The sequence below is a fragment of the Mus musculus genome, chromosome 7 (assembly GCF_000001635.26).
Source record: "Mus musculus strain C57BL/6J chromosome 7, GRCm38.p6 C57BL/6J".
NCBI lineage: Eukaryota > Metazoa > Chordata > Mammalia > Rodentia > Muridae > Mus > Mus musculus.
In genome coordinates this window covers 101,133,062-101,152,784 of record NC_000073.6, presented here as the reverse complement: position 1 = coordinate 101,152,784, position 19,723 = coordinate 101,133,062, and the positions used below count along the sequence as shown (strand labels likewise).

General features: G+C 38.0%; 1 protein-coding gene across 5 annotated transcripts in view; it reads right to left on the bottom strand.

Annotated features, from left to right (window-relative positions):
* Positions 1-19,723, bottom strand: part of Fchsd2 (FCH and double SH3 domains 2) — a 175,907-nt gene that overhangs the window by 131,621 nt on the left and 24,563 nt on the right. For 3 of the 5 annotated variants that reach the window (XM_006507518.3, NM_199012.2, NM_001146010.1), the window contains exon 3: positions 13,589-13,634. The exons of the other annotated variants lie outside the window; for them this stretch is intronic. Coding sequence is in view for 2 of the 3 variants with exons in the window: in NM_199012.2 (NP_950177.2) it covers positions 13,589-13,634 (46 nt within the window). In the remaining variant the exon portion in view is untranslated. The remainder of the gene's footprint in view (positions 1-13,588; positions 13,635-19,723) is intronic. 5 annotated transcript variants of the gene reach the window in all.

The following is a 19,723-nucleotide window of genomic DNA, read 5'->3' as shown; positions in this document are numbered from 1 at the left end:
CTTCCAATTTTGCTAGATAAAAACATTCAAAAACAACAAAGCATATTTGCACTTTATCTTCTACAGTAGATCAGTTGAAGAACAGAATACAAATATATGAATACATTAAAAATACCAGAAATGTGCTAAATTTAATTCAGAATATTCAAATGCTCTGAATTATCAACACAAAGATACAAAGAAGCCACCAACAGCAAAGATTAATACAAAATAAAACAAAGAAACGCAGTATTCTCAGGGTGGGGTTGGGGGGCTTTGAAAGCAAAGACCCAGTTAGTTGCTTAGAACCCTAAACACAGATTTAAACCTCCAATTTAAAACCTGCTCTACCTAGGTGGGTGCACAACTGTAATTCCAGCATGCCAGGAGCCAAGGTATGAGAATCCTGAGTTCAAGGCCAGCCTGAGATATAAGTAAAACCTTGTCTCAAAAAAATAAAATAAAATAAAATAAAATAAAATAGGAGATGGGAGAAGGAATGTGGGAGGGGTGACTAGGAGGCGGACAGTGAGTGGGATATAAAGTGAATAAATAAAAAATAAAATAAAATGTAAAAATAGTAAAATAAATTTAAACCTGTTTTTTAAAAAATTCCCAGTCATCCCTGCTACTGTTTACATGATAGTTCTAAGTTCATTTCTCCATAAATGAAGTGTGTGTATATGGAGACTTATCTCCATATACACAGTCATAGCAATGTCCTTGTTCATCTTAAGAGTCTCCAGGCATTTACTATTATCCTATTTTTTAAAAGATTTTATTTATTTAATTTTAATCACGAGTGCTCTATCTGCATATAGATGCCTACATGCCAGAGGGCATCAGATCCCATTACAGATGGCTGTGATTCACCATGTGGTTGCTGGGAATTGCACTCAGGACCTCTGGAAGAGCAGTCAGTGCTCTTAACACTGAGCCAACTCTCCAGCCCCCTATTATCCTATCTTATAGACTGACAATGTGAAGCATAAGGTAGTTAAGGTCTGAGGTTACAAAGCCAAAAACACAACTGATAATCAAAGCATATTCTTCATCAGGCTGTATTCTCAACTTGGAAAATTATTCCTCAGAATTCGTTTTGTTTTGTTTTGTTTTTCTTTTTGGTTTTCTGAGACAGTGAATCTCTGTGTAGCCATGGCTGACCTCAACCTCAGAAACCCACCTACCTCTGACTCCTAGTGCTGTGATTAAAGGTATATGCCATCACTGCCCATCCAGAATTCCACTTTTAAAAGTTAAATTTTCTAATGCATAAAATATAAAAATATTTAAAATAAGTTTCAAGTAAGGAATAGAGCCAAACAGCCAAAAGGGCCTCAATGTATATGAATAGGTGTACAATCATGTTCCACAGCAATTAACACTGAGTGTATAGGCATAGGGTCTTTCTGACTGATCATTACTAGTACAAATTGACTACTACAAACATGACTAGTCCTTGTGACTTGTCGTGTTGCTAGCATAAATTTCTGACCAAGCAACTATATTCTGTCTCATACTATAGTCATTTAGATATGTATTTGTACTACTTGATTACAAACCCTTTGAAGATAATCAATTTTTATCTACTCTTAAATATTAACAAGAAACCATGTGCTCATATTTATCAAACACTCACTGAATGTTTAAGCTGGTAAAAAAAAATGCTTGAATAAATAACATTTGTTAATACTTCACTAAAAACAACTGTCTTGAGTCAATGATTCATTTTTTATTAGTTTTATGAAAATTAAGAGTATAATTCTGCTAAATTACATGAAGTATTTTTTAAAATGATGAAAGGAAAGTAGCCGGGCGTGGTGGCGCACGCCTTTAATCCCAGCGCTCGGGAGGCAGAGGCAGGTGGATTTCTGAGTTCAAGGCCAGCCTGGTCTACAAAGTTGAGTTCCAGGACAGCCAGGTCTATACAGAGAAACCCTGTCTCGAAAAACCAAAAAAAAAAAAAAAAAAAAAAAAAAAAAAAAAAAAAAAGTAAGTCACTATATAGATAACAGAACTGGATCCTAAAAAAAAGAAAAAAAAAGTTTGAGTCAGGAAAGATGGCTTACCCTGTAAAAGCATTTGCTGCACAAACCTGACAACCGAGTTTGATCCATAAAACCCATGTGCCAAGTTAGAGTTTCTATTCCTGTGACAAAACACTGTGACCAAAACCAATTTGGAGAGGAAGGTGTTTATTTCTACTTATATGTCACATTCTATTGCTGAGGAAAGTCACGGCAGGAACTCAAGGCAGAAACTGAAGCAAAAGCCATGGAGGAATGTTGCATACTGGCTTTTTCCCCACATACACATACAAGTGCCCAGAATGGCACCGCCCATAGTGAGATGGGCTCTCCCTCATCAATCATAGCTTGCCCATAGGCCAATCTGGTAGGGCACTCTCTCAGCTGAAGTTCCCAATGACAGTAGCCTTTGTAAAAGTGACACACACGAAAAAAAACCAACCACACAACTAACCAAGCCACCATGACATTAGACAGCTGACTCCTGTAAATGACTTCCACATTCACACACATATCATACCCACATATACATACATACATACATATAATAAATTTCTTAAAAATAAAAATGATTAATGTATAATAATTTTAAGAAGTAATTTATTACACTATAGGAACAACTGTGTTCTCAAGTTTTGGTAAAAAGATAGCTAACATTATTTTAAATTTTATGTATATGAAATCTTCTGCCTGTATATATGTATGTGCATTTCTGGTATGGCTGGTGCCCTCAGAGGTCAGAAGAGAACATCAGATCCTCTGACTAGAATTACAGATGGTTGCACAGCACCATGGGGGTGCTGGAAATAGAACCAGTGCTTTTAACTTATGAACCCTCTCTCCAGGCCTCCACAAAGACACATTTTTAACACATTTCCCCAACGAAGAGTAACATCAATATCTACTCTAAATGTTAATATCTACAGGAAGAAAGCATCCTTCATTTCCCACACACCCAGTTTTATAAGGCATCAAGTACTACACTAAATATTAGAAAAGATCATAAGCAAAATGGAATCCTGCATGCCAAGACTTTCCATGTATAGAGTACAGCACACTCACTCACACAGGATGTTTCTTAGGAAGTGTTACGGTACCGTCTTTTTTGAGTTATTTTTATTTTATGTATATAGGTGTTTTGTCTGCATGTATGTATGTGTACCATGTGAGGCAGTCAGAAGAGGATATCAGATCACTCGGGATGGGCTTTACAGATGGTCGTAAGCTGCCATGTGGGTGCTGGGAAACAGATTCAGGTCCTCCTAATCACTGAGACATCTCTACAGCTACTGGTCCTGTCTTTTAAATAACAACAACAACAACAACAACAATAATAATAATAAACCAATAAATGGACACATCAACAACAACAACAATAATAATAATAAACCAATAAATGGGTAGATGGACAGATAGGATGCTAGTCTCTATTGGCAATAACCTTATTTGCTGGGAGGGCTTTAAAGCTGTACTAACGTAGTGGCTTTGTTTGTTTAATCTGCTAGAAGCTATTAATAGACAGGAATGAGTGTTCTCATCATTCTGAATCTCTGATAAAATTCTCAAGTCCCTGAAACGTCCATGACAAATTTCTGCTGTTTCCTTGTTTCAGCTATTAAACAATCTCAGGGGAATAAAGTGGTACAGTTTAGTTTAGATTCCAATCTCGGATTAAAATAAGAGATACAAGCAAACACCAAAATTTTATAGAATTTAGAATTTTGAAAAGGTAGATGGATACTTAAGATTTGATTAGTTCTTACTTACTCAGAATTTACAAAGTTAAACTGTGAGAGGAAGAAGAAAAACTATAAATATGAAAGACTGACTCATTAGAAACTGACCCCTGTAGTCTATAGAGTAACAGAGAAAAAGAATGCAGGATTTTAACCAGATACTAAGGCTCAGACTGTACCAGGGCCACTTTTCTGAACCTACATCTTCAATTTTATAGTGAGATAATAGTCCAGATCTGGTAGTGTCTGTGTAATGATTTTAAATACAATACTGGTGAAGCACTGCCTCTGAGGTTAAGAATACATCCGGCTCTTGAAGAAGACATGAGTTCAGTTCCCAACACCTATATCAGGCTGTATCATATATATCATAACTGCCTGTAACATCAGCTCCAATGAACCCAATTGCAGCTGGGGACTAGTTAAAAATAAAACTTTAAAAATAAGTCTTGGGGCTAGAGAGTTTGCTCAGAGGTTAAATTAAAAACACTTAGTGCCCTTATAAAGGTCCCAGGTTTGATTTTCAGCACCTACGTAGTTGCCCACAATCATCTGTGACTCCAGTTCCAGGATACTTTATGCCTTCTTCTAGCCTCCTTGGGTACCAGGCAAACATGTGATGCACATACCTATGTGCAGGCAAAACACTCTTATACATAAAACAAAATAAATCTTGCTGTGTATGGTGCATACACCTTTAATTCCAGCACTCAGGAAGCAGAGACAGGCAGATCTCTGTGAGTTTAAGGACAACCTAATCTACATAGTTTCAGTGCAGTAAGAGATACATAGAGAGACTGGATCTCAAAAAATAGTATAATATAAATCTGTAAAAAATAAATAGGAGAAGGATTAGGAGGAGAGGAGAAAGGGAAAACTGTAGCAGGAATAAAAAAAAAAAAAAAAAAACTTAAAAATGGGGCTGGAGAGATGTCTCAGGGGTTAAGAGCACTCACTGCTCTTCCAAAGGTCCTAAGTTCAAATCCCAGCAACCACATGGTGGCTTACAACCATCCATAATGAGATCTGATGCCCTCTTCTGGTGTGTCAAGACAGCTACAGTGTACTTAGATATAATAATAAATAATTCTTTAGGACAGAGCAAGCAGAAGTCCTGAATCAATTCCCAGCAACCACATGAAGGCTCACAACCATCTGTACAGCTACAGTGTACTCATATACATAAAATAAATAAGTCTTTTTTTAAATGTAAAAAAAACTATACAAAAATAATAAAAATAAAAATAGTGGTATGCTCATCTACTTCAATAACTTGATCACCACCATTAATTTAGTAGTTAGCACCTTTTCAATCACATTGTACAGGTAGCTACACTAAGAAGTTCAAACTGATATCTGGATAGGAAAATCATATTGAGTAATATATTAGTTCCACGGAGCTGCTAAAAGAAAGCTCCATTAATGGGTGTTTTCAAGACAAGAAAAAGGTACGCTTTCCCAGTTCCGGAGGTTAGAAGTCTAAACTGCAGGCTTCTTTGTGAATAAGAGAATCTGTTCGTGCATCTTTCCTGGCACATGGGGACAGCCAGTTATCCCTTACAGTCCTGATTCACTCCTCTCTCCAGTTTCTGTCTCTATCTTCATTCTGTGAAATCTCTATGTCCGAATGTCCCCATCAATGACACCAGTCACTGGACTAGGGTCAGCCTACTCTAACCCATCTGCAAAGTTACTCTTCCAGATAAGCTCACATTCACATGTTCTGCTAGATACAGTTTAGAGTCCCACTACCAACCTACTACAAAACCTTACTTGCTTTCATAAACGCATAAAATAATTTAAAATGAAGTCACCCTTAAACTAATGCATTGTAAAATGACTATATGACCTGAGGTCTTTACTTATCTCACTATATACTTTGACTCCTATTACTGAAGCTACTGTACAATAAGTTGTCTAATTGGTAGCTATAATAAGAAAACATGAAGTGTACATAAAGATACATAGTACATAAAGCCAAATTGTTTCTATGTCTTAATTGAAATTATAAAATAATCAAAACGATTAAGAAAGACACTGTAAGAAAAAAAAAAGCTGTTAGCCAATCAGAGCATGACTTTAGGACAATTCGACTGAGATACATTGTTTCATAGGAATATGTAGGCAATATATAAAGAAAATAATTGTTTAAGAAAACATCTGGGGGCTGTAGAGATGGCTCAGTGGTTAAGAGCACCAACTGCTCTTCCGAAGGTCCTGAGTTCAAATCCCAGCAACCACATGGTGGTTCACAACCATCCATAATGAGATCTGACACCTTCTTCTGGAATGTCTGAAGACAGCTATGATGTACTTACATATAATAAATAAATAAATCTTAGAAAAAAAAAAAAGAAAACATCTGAAGCCCAGCACAGTGGCGCACACCTTTAATCCCAGCGCTCAGGCTCTATGAGTTCAAGGACAGCCTGATCTACAGGGAAGGGAAAAAAAAACATGACTATGGCAAATTTGTTTCTTCAACTTTGTTTAAATGAACCAATTTAGCACTTCAGAGTTCAGAGTGCTAATTATAACCTGATAGAACAATTTAGGTTTACCATATTTTATTGCCATTATTAAAAATTAATAATTTTCAAAACCTGAAACTATATTTTTCATTAATTACATAAACATTTAGTAAACATTTAACAGTACAATAGGACAGTAAATGATATGATATACACAAGAAGCTATGACTAGGGCACATTAGAGAGTCCTCAAATCCAGAGCAGCAGATGATATCCTAAGGTAGGATGACACTTGATCTGCTTCTTGAATGGCACAACAGAACTACTCAAGGAAATGCAGAAGTGTCTTTGTAATACACTAATACACACACACACACACACACACACACACAAACGAACAAAACTAAAAAAATAGAGACAGGGTCTCACTATATAGCCTGCCTGGCCTCAGAGATCTTCCTACCTAGGCCTCCCAAGTGCAAGGATTAAAGGTGTATACCATTATACCTCCATATAAAATTTTTAAAAACTATATGGAACACGTAAAACTAAAAATGTGTGAACATAGAATACCTAATAAAAAGGTTTTCCAGCAGAAAAATTGGGGGATGGCTCCAGTAGCCTTCAAGATTTGTATTTGGGGAGCTGGAGACACAGCTCAGGAGTTAAGAACACCTGTTGCTTTTCCAGAGAGGACTTGGCTTTGGTTCCCTAAACCAACATGGCAGTCTACAACTATTATTAGCTCCATTTCCAGGGGATCTGATACCCCCCTTTCTGACCTCCACAGGTACCACATGGCACACATATGGTACACAGGAAAAACATCCGTACACATAAAATATAAATAAATAAACCTTAGAAAAATATTTTTTTAATTTAATTTTTATTTTTAACTTATTTTTTACACTCCATATTCCATTCCCTAACCCCCCCCCCCCGCCCATCCACCCTCTGTCTGCTCCACATTCCACACCTCCTCCTCACCCCGTCTCCACGTGGATGCCCCCACCCCTCACTCCACCTGACCTCTAAACTCCTTGGGGCCTCCAGTCTCTTGAGGGTTAGATGCATCATCTCTGAATGAACACAGACCTGGAAGTCCTCTACTGTATGTGTTGGGGACCTCATATCAGCTGGTGTATGCTGTCTGTTTGGTGGTCCTGTGTTTGAGAGATCTCAGGGTCCAGATTAATTGAAACCGCTGGTTCTCTTACAGGATCACCCTTCTCCTCAGCTTCTTTCAGCCTTCCCTAATTCAACAACAAGGGTCAGCTGCTTCTGTAGCTGGCTGCAATCCTCACCAAGGCATAAGCCGGGTGTGGTGGCACATGCCCGCAATCCCAGTACTAAGGAGCAGGGAGGAGGACTAGAAGTTCAAGGTCATCCTTGGCTCTACAGTGAGTTGGAAGCCAGACTCACTCTATCTTAGTTAACTATATTAGAGAGAAGACTACACATACACCTATATACAGAGGTGAGATAAAAGAAATTAAAACAAAGAAACGAACAGGTTTTGATCAATTAGAGCAAGAGACTCAAACTCAATTCATAGAATCAAAGAATGAATGAAAACATACACAGACTGATATGCCTAATAAAGAGAGCCACTGACACCATGCTGCCTCTAACGGAGCTCCAGCCCAAGAAGGGGGTTCAGTAACGAGGGACTCATAGCCTGGCTTGTATAAAGTGGATTGCCAGCAAATCCACTGGTGATAAAACACACAAAAAACAACTGGCTACAAAAATTACTCACAGGAGTGCCCCCTATACTGCAAGGTGAAGAAACCTCACTATGGCCAAGTACTGTGACACTCCCTGGATTCAGCTGCATTCAGAAGTCCACTAGACTTCCTTCATAAGCTCTCCTTCCAATTGCTCAGGACTTCAAAACAGATCTGTGCTTCCAGGGTATAGCTATGAGTGCTTTGTAAGGAGGCAAGTGAAACCTATCTAGCTGGAGTTTTTGAAGATAGCAACCTATTATGCCAAAAGCTATCCAGCTAGCAGGCCGCATACACAAAGAACTTACATAAGAGTTCCACTATGAGAGGAAACATTTCATTCTCCAAAAAAAAAAAAAAAAAAAAAAAAAAAAAAAAAAAAGTTTTTCCTCTTCTTTCTGTTTTCAGTAGTTCTAAATGTTAGTTCCTTTTTCCATGGGATTAAAAGGTACCTAAGTATATGACTATGAATGGAAAAAGCAGGGGACAGAGTATTGACAGTTTTTCTGTTCTCATCTGTGTGTGAATTTTTAATACAAATTCGAGATGTAAATGCAACATACTAATGCAAGTCAAAATGTTTCAGTGAAGGCATTTTAACAGCTCAAATTTATGACAATTATAAATGAACCTACTAGATTTTTCTGGTGGAAAAAAAGGAGCAAGAAGTTGAAAGCATAAACATTATAATAAACATTGAAACATAGTGGCACACACTGTAAGTCCTAACAGTCAGGGGTTAAGGCAGGAGAAACATGAGTTCCAGGTCAGCCTGGGATACATACTGAGAGCCTGTATTTTAAACAAATAGGAAGAGAGGGAGGGAGGAGGGAACCGGGAGTTCTATCTACAAGAGTTTAAAAACCACAGCTCTGGCCTAAACTCTTCCCTCTTTCTACTCCTATGCTATGCCAGCCTAACCCCTAAACTCATTAACAGGAACAGGTTCTGGAGAAAAAAGGAATAGAAGTCGAATAAGCAATTATTTTTTACTCATTTCTTTTAAAAATGTGCTACAGAACAGCCATAGGAAGATGAAAGTCTAGCAAATCTATTTGCCCAGAAAGACCAAATTTACTCACATCTACAATTTCCTCTTATAACACAGCTTTACAACTTTAAAAATTAAACTATATAAAATTAGTTAGACTATCTTACTTAAACAAAAGTTAGCCTGTTCCTTCCAATTGTATTTCTAACACCTATGTATGACAAAAAACCAAAATACAATAAAGTCATTTTAAAAGCAACATAAATATAAAAGTAACTCCATCAATTTTGTTCTGATGGGCTTTCTGCCATAGTAGTTACCTTGTCTCCTTACTCAGAGAATGAGATGGAAGAAAAAAAGGCTTCAAGTATATAGTTTCCCTAATAGCACAGAAAAACTAACTGCTTAAAGCTGAACTGACTACACTTTAAGCCTCTATTACAGAAGGAATTTGCCAAAGAGAATTCCTAATATATATACATATACACACACACATACACACACATACACCACACATATACATATATATACACATACATACACACATGTAATCCTAATTCTCAGGTACCATGTTCAACTGTTCGTAAATTTATTTCTTAAAAGAAGGAAAATAGTTTAAAAAGAAAAGCTTTAGGTGTCAGAGGGTGCTATTACAGGGTAACTGCCAGCATGAGTATGTTTATTCTGTTTGTCCTTCAGTAAGGAGCCGCCCTTAAAAGTCCACAGTCTTTTCCTGTTCTTTCTCTCCAACCACAATAACCTTTTGTATCCTTCCTTCACTAGCAACAGTCTGCCAAAGACTGCAGGAAGTACATTAATACACAGAAGTTGCCTGTAGCAATTTCAGCTTGAGTACTGCAAATGAATTTACAAACACTTTAGTGACTAGCTATCTTTAAGCCAGATTTGGTTTTACCCTAAGATTTAGTGCAACTTGACCATCTTTTAGGGCTACTTTATTTGCAGAGATCCATTTGTTATGTTAAGTATAAACACACACACACACACACACACACACACACACACACACACGAGTCATCTGTTATTTCTGGAGAATTACAAAGTGAACTTCATAAACCATGCTTAAAAATAAAACGTTAATACTCCTGTAGGAAATTGAATCTGCCATACAACCCATAGGTTCACCACTCGAATTCTATTAAGTGTAAATTAAGTGAGAGTCAGCAACATTTCTCTTTCTTTTTTTTTAATTCCTAACACTCTTCTAAAGATGTATTACAAGTATTGGATGTGCTTGAAGGCACATCTTTCAAATTGATGTCAAATAATCCATCTCAAGTTTAAATGAATTTACACACACATACACACAGACATACTGGAAAGCTACTCATATACTATTCTATAGTACATGCTCTCCTGAAACTCATCACACACCTCCAAAGAACTGAAACTACATGCATACCTGTCTGCTTCTTCTCTTAATAAGCAATTTGCATTTTATTTAAAATTTCAAGGCAAAAATAAAATAAGTTTCACAAAAGTTAATATAAGTTAGTTAAATAGCAATGAAGCCCAAAGACCCCACCTATTCTCCGAGGTAGAACTTGGCTTTTTAAAATATTATACTGTTAGCCAGGCGGTGATGGTGCACGACTTTAATCCCAGCACTTGGGAGGCAGAGGCAGGCAAAATTTCTGAGTTTGAGGCCAGCCTGGTCTACAGAGTGAGTTCCAGGACAGCCAGGGCTACACAGAGAAACCCTGTCTCGAAAAACAAAAACAAAACAAAAAAAAAAAAATTATAGTGTTAAAGTGAGTCTTCTATATGTCCTCTGAATCTCATAAGTGCTCAATCTTTTTGGCAATCAATCTTTTGTATAGAGAACACCAGTATTACTATTAAAAATCTGTAAGTGGGGCTGGTGAGATGGCTTAGTGGGTAAGAGCACCCGACTGCTCTTCCAAAGGTCCAGAGTTCAAATCCCAGCAACCACATGGTGGCTCTCAACCATCCATAACGAGATCTGATTCCCTCTTCTGGAGTGTCTGAAGACAGCTACAGTGTACTTACATATATATAAATAAATAAATATTTAAAAAAAAATCTGTAAGTGACAATAAAGAATGGACATCTGACCAAAATGCCATGTTAGTGGTTTTGAATAGAAAGAATTTAGGATAGCTGACTGGAAGACTACATATATCCACAGAGAGAAGTACAAGAACTACACCCACCCCACTCCCTTTGTGAGCGTTGTTATATCCATAATATCTAGAAATGTATTCGGTGTTTTGTCAATGTATGAAAAGATTTTTAAATAAACATGTAATTTTAAGATAGTGTATCATTAGCTTAAGAATGTAGCAAAAGGATGGAATTTATCTAGCATGTATCGCCTGGGCTCAATCCCCAGTACCACAACATGAATAAAACGAAGCAGAATAATACCAAAAACAATGAAATGGGTTGAGCATGGCAGCATGTGTCTTTAGTCCCAGCACTTGGGAGGCAGAGGCAGGAGGATCTCTAAACTAGAAGCCAGACTATTCTATATGTAAGGTGGAGGTCAACTTTGAATATACTGGAAGACTCTGTCTCAAAGAAAGGAAAAGGAATTAAAATTGACATATTGTATGTTAAACTAAAATTTTTAAATAAATTTTTAAAGAACAGGTAAAGAAATTAAAAAAAAAAGAAATTCAAAACATAAATTAGAATTCCTCTTTTTTTCCTTTCTTTTCTTCTTTTATCTTTTCTTCTTTTAGTGCAGGAGATCAAAGTCTTGCACATACTGGGCAAATACTCTGAACTATGTTAGCAGACACCATTTTATGGGGGATATAAGACTTGCTTGCTTATTTATTCACTTCTCTTTACACACGTAAAGAGGTAGGGGTGCATGTGTGTGAGTATGAATGTCTGTGGAGGTCAGGGGACTATCTCAACTGTCAGTCTTCAAATTCTACCTTGTTTAAGACATAGTCTCTTCCTAGTTGTGGCATGTATACTAGGATTGCTGCCGGTGTGTGTGTGGCAATTCTCTTATCCAACTCCCTTCTCACTGGAGATTACAGACGCATGCTACTCTATCTAGCTTGTATGTGGGTTCTGAGGATCCCAGATCATCACCTTCATACAACAAGAAATTGCTCCCTGCACCATCTTTTGAACTCAAAACTTCCTATTTAGAGGACATACCAACAATAAATAACAGTTGAGACCATGGAGCTCCCAAACCGGATCATTAGACAGTACAATGACAGAAAGAGGGATTATCACAGCAAAGTCCCATAAGAATAGCAAATGCTGAAATTTTCAACTAATTTTTAAATGTTTGTATGTAGGCACTGAAGAGATAGCTCAGTGGTTAAGAGCACTGGGTGCTCTTACAGAGGACTCAGGTTTGATTCCCAGCACCTATAACTGTCTATAACTTGAGTTCATAACTGTCTATAACTCTAGTCCTAGGGGATCTGATGCCCTGTCAGCTTCCATAGACACCAAGCACACACATAATACACACAACTACAAGAAGGCAAAATGCTAGGATACAACATGAAAGTAATTTAAAAATTTATATGTGTGTGTGTATATATGTGTGTGTGTGTGTGTGTGTAATAGCTAAACATATATGCCTCTTTAAATTATTTAATAGCTTAAACCAAAAATAAATGCTAAAATTAAGACAAATTCTACTTGATTTTTCTCTAAGCTTTGCCAAACATTTATTTCAATGTAATGAAATTTCATAGTTCCAGAACAGGAACAAAATATGGGCACAACAAAAAGTAGAGGAAACGATTTTGGAAGAGGTAAGAATCTATCATCATTCCTGGAGATTCAATCATAAAAACTGAACCATATCTATGGGATTTTCTAACTCACCACAGCCACCAAACAAATTATAAAATCTTATTAGGCTCAATATCACTTATGTAGCAATATCGCTACATAATCCTGAGTCTAGAGTTCAGATCCCTGATGCCCATGTAAATATGGGGCCAGCATAGTGGTCCACCTCTGATCTTAGCATTCTGAGGTACAGACACAGGATCCCTAAGCAAGCTGTCTAGCTAGACTAACTCTGCTACCCTGGTTCAAGTGAGAAACGTCACCTACAATCTTCTTTATTATAAGAAGCAATGGGACTTACTTTAAATTTTAAATGGATCAAACATGGGGAATTAGCTAGAACTACCCAATGAGACCTTATCACAAAAATAAAACAAAACAAAATTAATTTTGGCAGGGCCTGGTGGCACACAGCTTTAATCGCAGCACTCAAGAAGCAGAGGCAAACAGATCTCTGAATTTGAAGCCAGCCTGTTCTACACAGACAATTTAGAATTAGCCAGGATGTCTTGGTTAGAGCTTGTCTTTTTGTCTTTTTTTAAAAAAGGAATCAGACAGTGATAGTGGTACACATCTTTAATCCCAGAACCCTGGAAACAGAGGCAGATAAATCTCTGAGTTCTAGGCCAGTCTGGTCTACAGATCAAATTTCAGAGCAGTCAAGCCATAGAGAAGCCTTGTGCCAAACAACCAAAAAAAAATTTGTTTTTAAGGAAACCAAAGGCTAGATGGTCAGAAATGGGCAGGCAGCCAAAGAAGATTCCAAGATTCTCTTTGACAGGAGACATGATCTTAAGCCAAGAAAAGGCATACCTAAGACAGAAATTGCAATTCCCACACTCACCTGTGCATACTCTCTTTCAATAGCAGCCTTCTTCTGACTGAAAGTCCTAGAAATACAAACAAAAATTTATCATCAAGAGCAGAACTTTAAAACCCCATGTAAATTTATCAATACAGCTACTGCCTAGTAAGATATATGCCTAGTAAGATATATGGAGGGGGGTGTATTCCTCTTTATGAGCTCAGAACACAGGAAACCACACCAGCATAGTCTCTGCCGTTTTTCACAGCAGTTGCAGTAACAAGTACAAGGCCCCTGGAAGCTGTTATGTAGGAATATACTTTGTTTCAGATTCTATGGCTCATATGCTCATATTTTAATACTTATGGCTGGGCACAAAGGTGTATGCATACAGTCCCAGCTACTCAGGAGCAAGAGGCAGGAGAATTGCCCATAAGTTTAGAATTAGGTAATACAGCAAAATTCCTGTCTCTAGAATAATAATAATAATAAAGCAAAGAAGTACCCAAACAAACAAACAACCCAACTAAATGGCCAATAATGATGAAAACAAAATTCTGTGATAAGTAGCTCCAAGGTTGGGGAGACAGCTCAATGGTAAAGTACTTAACACTGTCTAATGAGCTGAGTTCGGATCCCTAGAACTCACATACAAGCTGTGCAATAACACATGTGCATCTATAATCACAGCACACCCACACTGGGAAACAAGAGGACAAACAAGAGAATCACCAGAAACTTTCAGGCCAGCTAGCCTAGTATACACAGCAGTGAACAAAACAGAAGTCTGTCTCAAGTACGGATGAAAACTCGAACCAAGACCTGAAGTCGTCCTTTGACTTTCATACAAACACAATGGCACATATGCATCGAGCCAGAGGCAGACAGACAGACTGTCCGACACAAATAGACACACATACACACCATAAAATAAATGGATGGATGGATGGATGGATGGATGGATGGATGGATGGATGGATGGAAAGACTGACAGGCACACATACACACACACACACACACACACAGTTAAACAAGTGGGAAGGATTCTAGAAGATGGTGTATAAGGAACAGCCAGGAATCTGTCACCAATCTAGACAACAATGACACTGGCAGAATCTGTCTCAGGCAACCACTTTGTATAGAGTCAATTGAATGCGTGTTACTTACAGGCGGTGGGGTAAAGTGACTCCTCACCAATGCAAAAAGAGAAAAAGAATATTAAAAAAAGAAAGCACTAAATACTGAGAATAATTCTGTAGAAATTAATGATCTAGCAAGATGGTTCAGTGGATAAAGGCACTTGCTACCAAGTCTGATGACCTCAGTTTGGTCCCTGAGGACGACATGGTAGGAGAGAACCAACTTCTGTAGTCAGTCTGTCTGTCTGTCTGTGCGTGTGTGTGTGTGTGTGTGTGTGTGTGTGTGTGTGTGTGTGTCTCACTCTCTCACACACATACCACACACACACACACTACAAAACCTTTTTTAAAAAATTATATGCCAACAAATTAGGTAACATTAATGAAAACAAATATCTAAAAATAAAATCCACCAAGGCTAAAACAACACAGGTCAGAAAGATAGTTCTGTGGGTTAAAAAATAACAATTCTTCCTTATAAACATAAATGAAAAATATTCTCAACACAAAACTAGCAAACCAAGTTCAGCACCACATTATGAAAAATACAGGGGGCTGGAGAGATGGCTCAGCAGTTCAGAGGACCTCTTGGAGAGGACTGGGGTTCCATTCCCATCACATATGTGATGGCTCACAACCATCAGTAACTCCAATTCCACCAGGTCCAACATCCTCTTCTAACCTTGAGCACCAGGCATGTACGTAGTATACATACATACATACATACACACATACATACATATATACATACATACATACATACATACATACATACATACATACAGGAAAAAATACTCATACACATAAATAAATATAAAACAAAAAGGAAGTTAACCACAGTGAGCTGACCCACCATTTCACCTCTAAAAACATCTGGAAAACCTGTCAATAAATTTTCTAAGTAGGATTTTTCCAAAAAGCCAGTGGCTCCTTAGGTCATCTTCAAACTGCTTCACTTTATTCTGTAGTGCTATCTTCTACACTACCAAAAGTGGGATTTTTCATATTTTATAAAAAAGAAAGCAAATATTTAAATCATTTAGGCCTAACTATTACTCATCTTGAAATAAGGATATCTGGACCAGTAATACGGCTCAGCAGTCAAAAGTGCTTGCTGCCAAGTCTGATAACCTGACTTCAATCCCCAGAACCTACAAGGTAGGACAGAATTGACACTCATAAGTTGTCCTTCGACCTCCACATACACGCTATGCCACACATGTCCATATACATATGCACAAAAGAAGCTTACATAAACATTTTCAAAGGAAGAAAAATGTTTATGTGAATCCTAAGCATAAAGGAACCAAGTATTATTATTCTGAGTATATAAGTCAATTAACTTAAATATTTTCAAACTTCCCTGTGTTGTGTTCCTATTCTGTGTTGTGTTCCCTTGGTAATCACTAATGTAAATTTCTGTCTCCACAAATTTGCCTAGTCTATATATTTCATATGAAAAGAATAAGATAACATGTGACTTTTTGTACCTGGATTCTTTCAGTTAGCTTACATTTTTAAAAATGTGTGCATGGAGCCGGGCGTGGTGGCACATACCTTTAATCCCAGCACTCGGGAGGCAGAGGCAGGTGGATTTCTGAGTTCGAGGCCAGCCTGGTCTACAAAGTGAGTTCCACGACAGCCAGAGCTATAGCTATACAGAAAAACCCTATCTCAGAAAACTCAAAAAAAATGTGTATATGTGTATTTACATGTGTACATGCACAAGCATGGTACATATGAAGGCCAAAGGACAACCTGAGGTATCCACCTATTTCAATATAGGATCTCTCATTCTCCTGAAGTTCACTCATTTAACTATGATGGCTGGCCAGCAAGCCCAGGGATCCTCCTGTCTCTACTTCCCCAGGGCTGGAATTACATGTACCACTACTCCCAACAATTTTACATGTCTTCTAGAGATGGAACTCAGGTCCTCATGCTTTTGAATGCTTTACTGAGCCATCCTCCCAACCGCATTTAGCTTATAAGATTTGTCCAAGGGGCTGGAAGATGGCTCAGCGGTTAAGAGCACTGACTGCTCTTCCAGAGGTCCTGAGTTCAATTCTCAGCAACCACATGGTGGCTCATAGCCATCTGTAATAAGACCTAATGCCCTCTTCTGGTGTGTCTGAAGACAGCTACAGTGTACTTACATTAAATAAATCTTAAAAAAAAAAAATTTGTCCAAGTAACATGCTATCAATGCTTCATCTATTTTTAACTGAATAGTATCCCATCATATTATACCACATTTTGTTTATCCCTTGACCTAGTGATAGACATGAGTCATTACCAGATGTTAGCTATTAAAAATAGTGTTGCCATAGCATCCATACACATTAAACATGTATTATATGTATATAACATGTGTGGCTACACCAATGCTATAACACAATGTAAAGGTCAGAGAACAACTTCATTGTATTGTTTCCCTACTTCCACCTTCACATAAATGCTGATGATTGGACTTACCTCATCAGGATTTACCGACTGAGTCATCGCTGGACTGAGATGTATGTGTAAGCAGATCAGCTAGAGCATATGATAATTTTGCTTTAACTTTTGAGGAACTTTTGGAATAATCTCAATAACTAGTGTACTATTTTGTACCTGTGGAATATTTTAAATTTAATAGTTAAATACTAAAACAGCAAATCTTTCAAAATAAGCCAGGTATGGTAGTACATACCTATAATCCTAGCCACCTGGGAAGGTAGCTTAGCCTGGCCAGGTTAGCAAGACCTTGTTTCAAAATAAAATGAAAAGGGCTAGGGATGTAGTATAGTAGGAGAGGACTTGTCTAGAATGTACAATGCCCTGAGAGCTGACCTCCCTAAATCATGAATGTTCTTTAGGTTTTTTGTTTTGAATGGATGCTCCCTTGGTAGCCCATGCTGGCTTTAAACTCTTCACCTCTCTATCTCAACTTCCTGAGTGTTGGAATTACAAGCATGTGCCACCACACCCAGATACAAATCTCTATTTACAAGAGGGGGGGGCATATGTGTATATGCATGCACACATGCACCTGCCCCCAGAAGCAAGAGGTATTGGATCCTCATGGACATGGAGTTACAGGAGGCTGTGAGCCACCTGATATGGGTACTGAGAACTGAACTTAAGTCCCCTACAACAGTGGTTCTCAACCTTTCCTAATGTTTTGACTCTTTAGTAGAGTTCCTCACCTTTTGGAACCCCAACCACAAAATTATTTTTGTTGCTTCTTCATAACTATATTTTTACTACTGTTATGAATTATAATGTAAACATCTGGTTTTCTGAGGATCTTTGGTGACTCCTGGACCCTCAAAGGGGTCACAACCCATTTATTGAGAACCACTCCATGCTTTTAACATCTGGGCCTTCTCCAGCCTCATACAGATGTTCTTAATGGCATCTAGAATAGAGAATCTTACAGACTATGCATGTAGCTCAGAGGTAGAAGCTCTACTTAGCACACGAGAAGATATGATCAGGGTAATGGTTGCTGACTGGAAATTTCTTTTTAAAAATTAATTTGTCACATCAGTGTTGAAAACCCACAGAATCAACTAACATAGACTCAAGGACTCACAAAGACTGAACTGCCTATCATGGAGCTTTCATGGGGCTGACCTAACTCTACGTAGGTTATGGTTGTATAGCTCGGTCTCCTGGTAGGACTCCTAACAGTGGAAGCAGGGTCTGACTCTGACTCTTATCTGCTTCTAGGTCCCTTTTCTTCCCACTGGGTTGCCTTGTTCAACCTTAATACAAGGGGAGGTGCCTAGTTTTACTGCAATCTGGTATGCTATGTTTAGTTGATATTCCTGGAAGGCCTGCCCTTTTCTGAAGGGAGATAGAGGAGGAGTGTATTGGGGGGTTGGGGGAACAAGGAGGAGAGAAGAGATAGAAAAGTGTGGTCAGTGTATAATATATGAGAGAAAAATACATTTAAAAATGGAAAAAATGAAAGCCTAGGATTATGAATCCTTCACAGAAAGTATTGATTTTATTTTGTTCAAATTTATCAGAGGTAGAATAGATATGGCCTTTAAAAATGCATTCCGTAAATCAGAAGCCCTGAAAATAAAAATTACTCCCTAATGCATAAGCTGCAAAGTGAATGCTATGTTAGCATTGTGAAAAAAGTATAATGTTGTTTATATTCCTCAGAGCTCTTGGGTGACCAGGAATACTGTGAACAAGCAGAGCAAACCTACCTACCTACTTATCCATCCATCCACATACATGCGCATTTGGATAGAGACACAGGTGTTTGCTTGTTTGTTAGATAAAGTCTTGTCAAGTAGTCCAGACTGACCTCAAACTCCCCGCCCCCCACTGCCTCTACCTGACAAGTGCTGTAAATACATATAGACACCTACACCTAGATCTGAGCAGTAATATTTTCAAAGAATTTTTTTTTTCTGAGCAATGTATCTGAACAGAAGCTTAAAATACTCAATGAAGCATGCTTTTTGTTGCTCTACTTATAGCTCTCCACAAAGGGCAGAAGAGATATAATGTAATTCTTAAAGGCCCCAGGCCTTTTAGAACAGTAAGTGATTACTCACTCCAACTTAAAGTCACCATCTGCAACAGCCCCTACACAGCAGTTGGCCTGACCTCCCCTGAAGCTTTAAAGGCAGGCATGGCTGTGGAGGTACTAGATTCCTCCAATAGAAGGCTTTTTGTTCACCTCAAAATCCTGTCATTCAGTGCAGCTACCTTCTTCAGTGGTCTTAGCACTACCTTCTGAATAACACACTGCAGCTTCTCCATGAGAATTCGTTGCTTCCTTTGATGCTTTTTCTTTTACTAGCATAAAGATGGCTTTTTCCTTAAATGTCATGAGCCAACTAACTGGCTTCAAATTTTCCTCTGCAGTTTTTTCACCTCTCCCAGTGTTCATAGACTTGAAGGGAGTAGGGGTAGGCTCTGGACAAGGCTTTGGATAATGCAGTGGCTGGTGTGATCTAGCAAACAACAGAAACTTTCTCTAAAGCAAAAAGGCTTTTGTGCTTTCCCTGTCTCCTACCATTTGTAACCC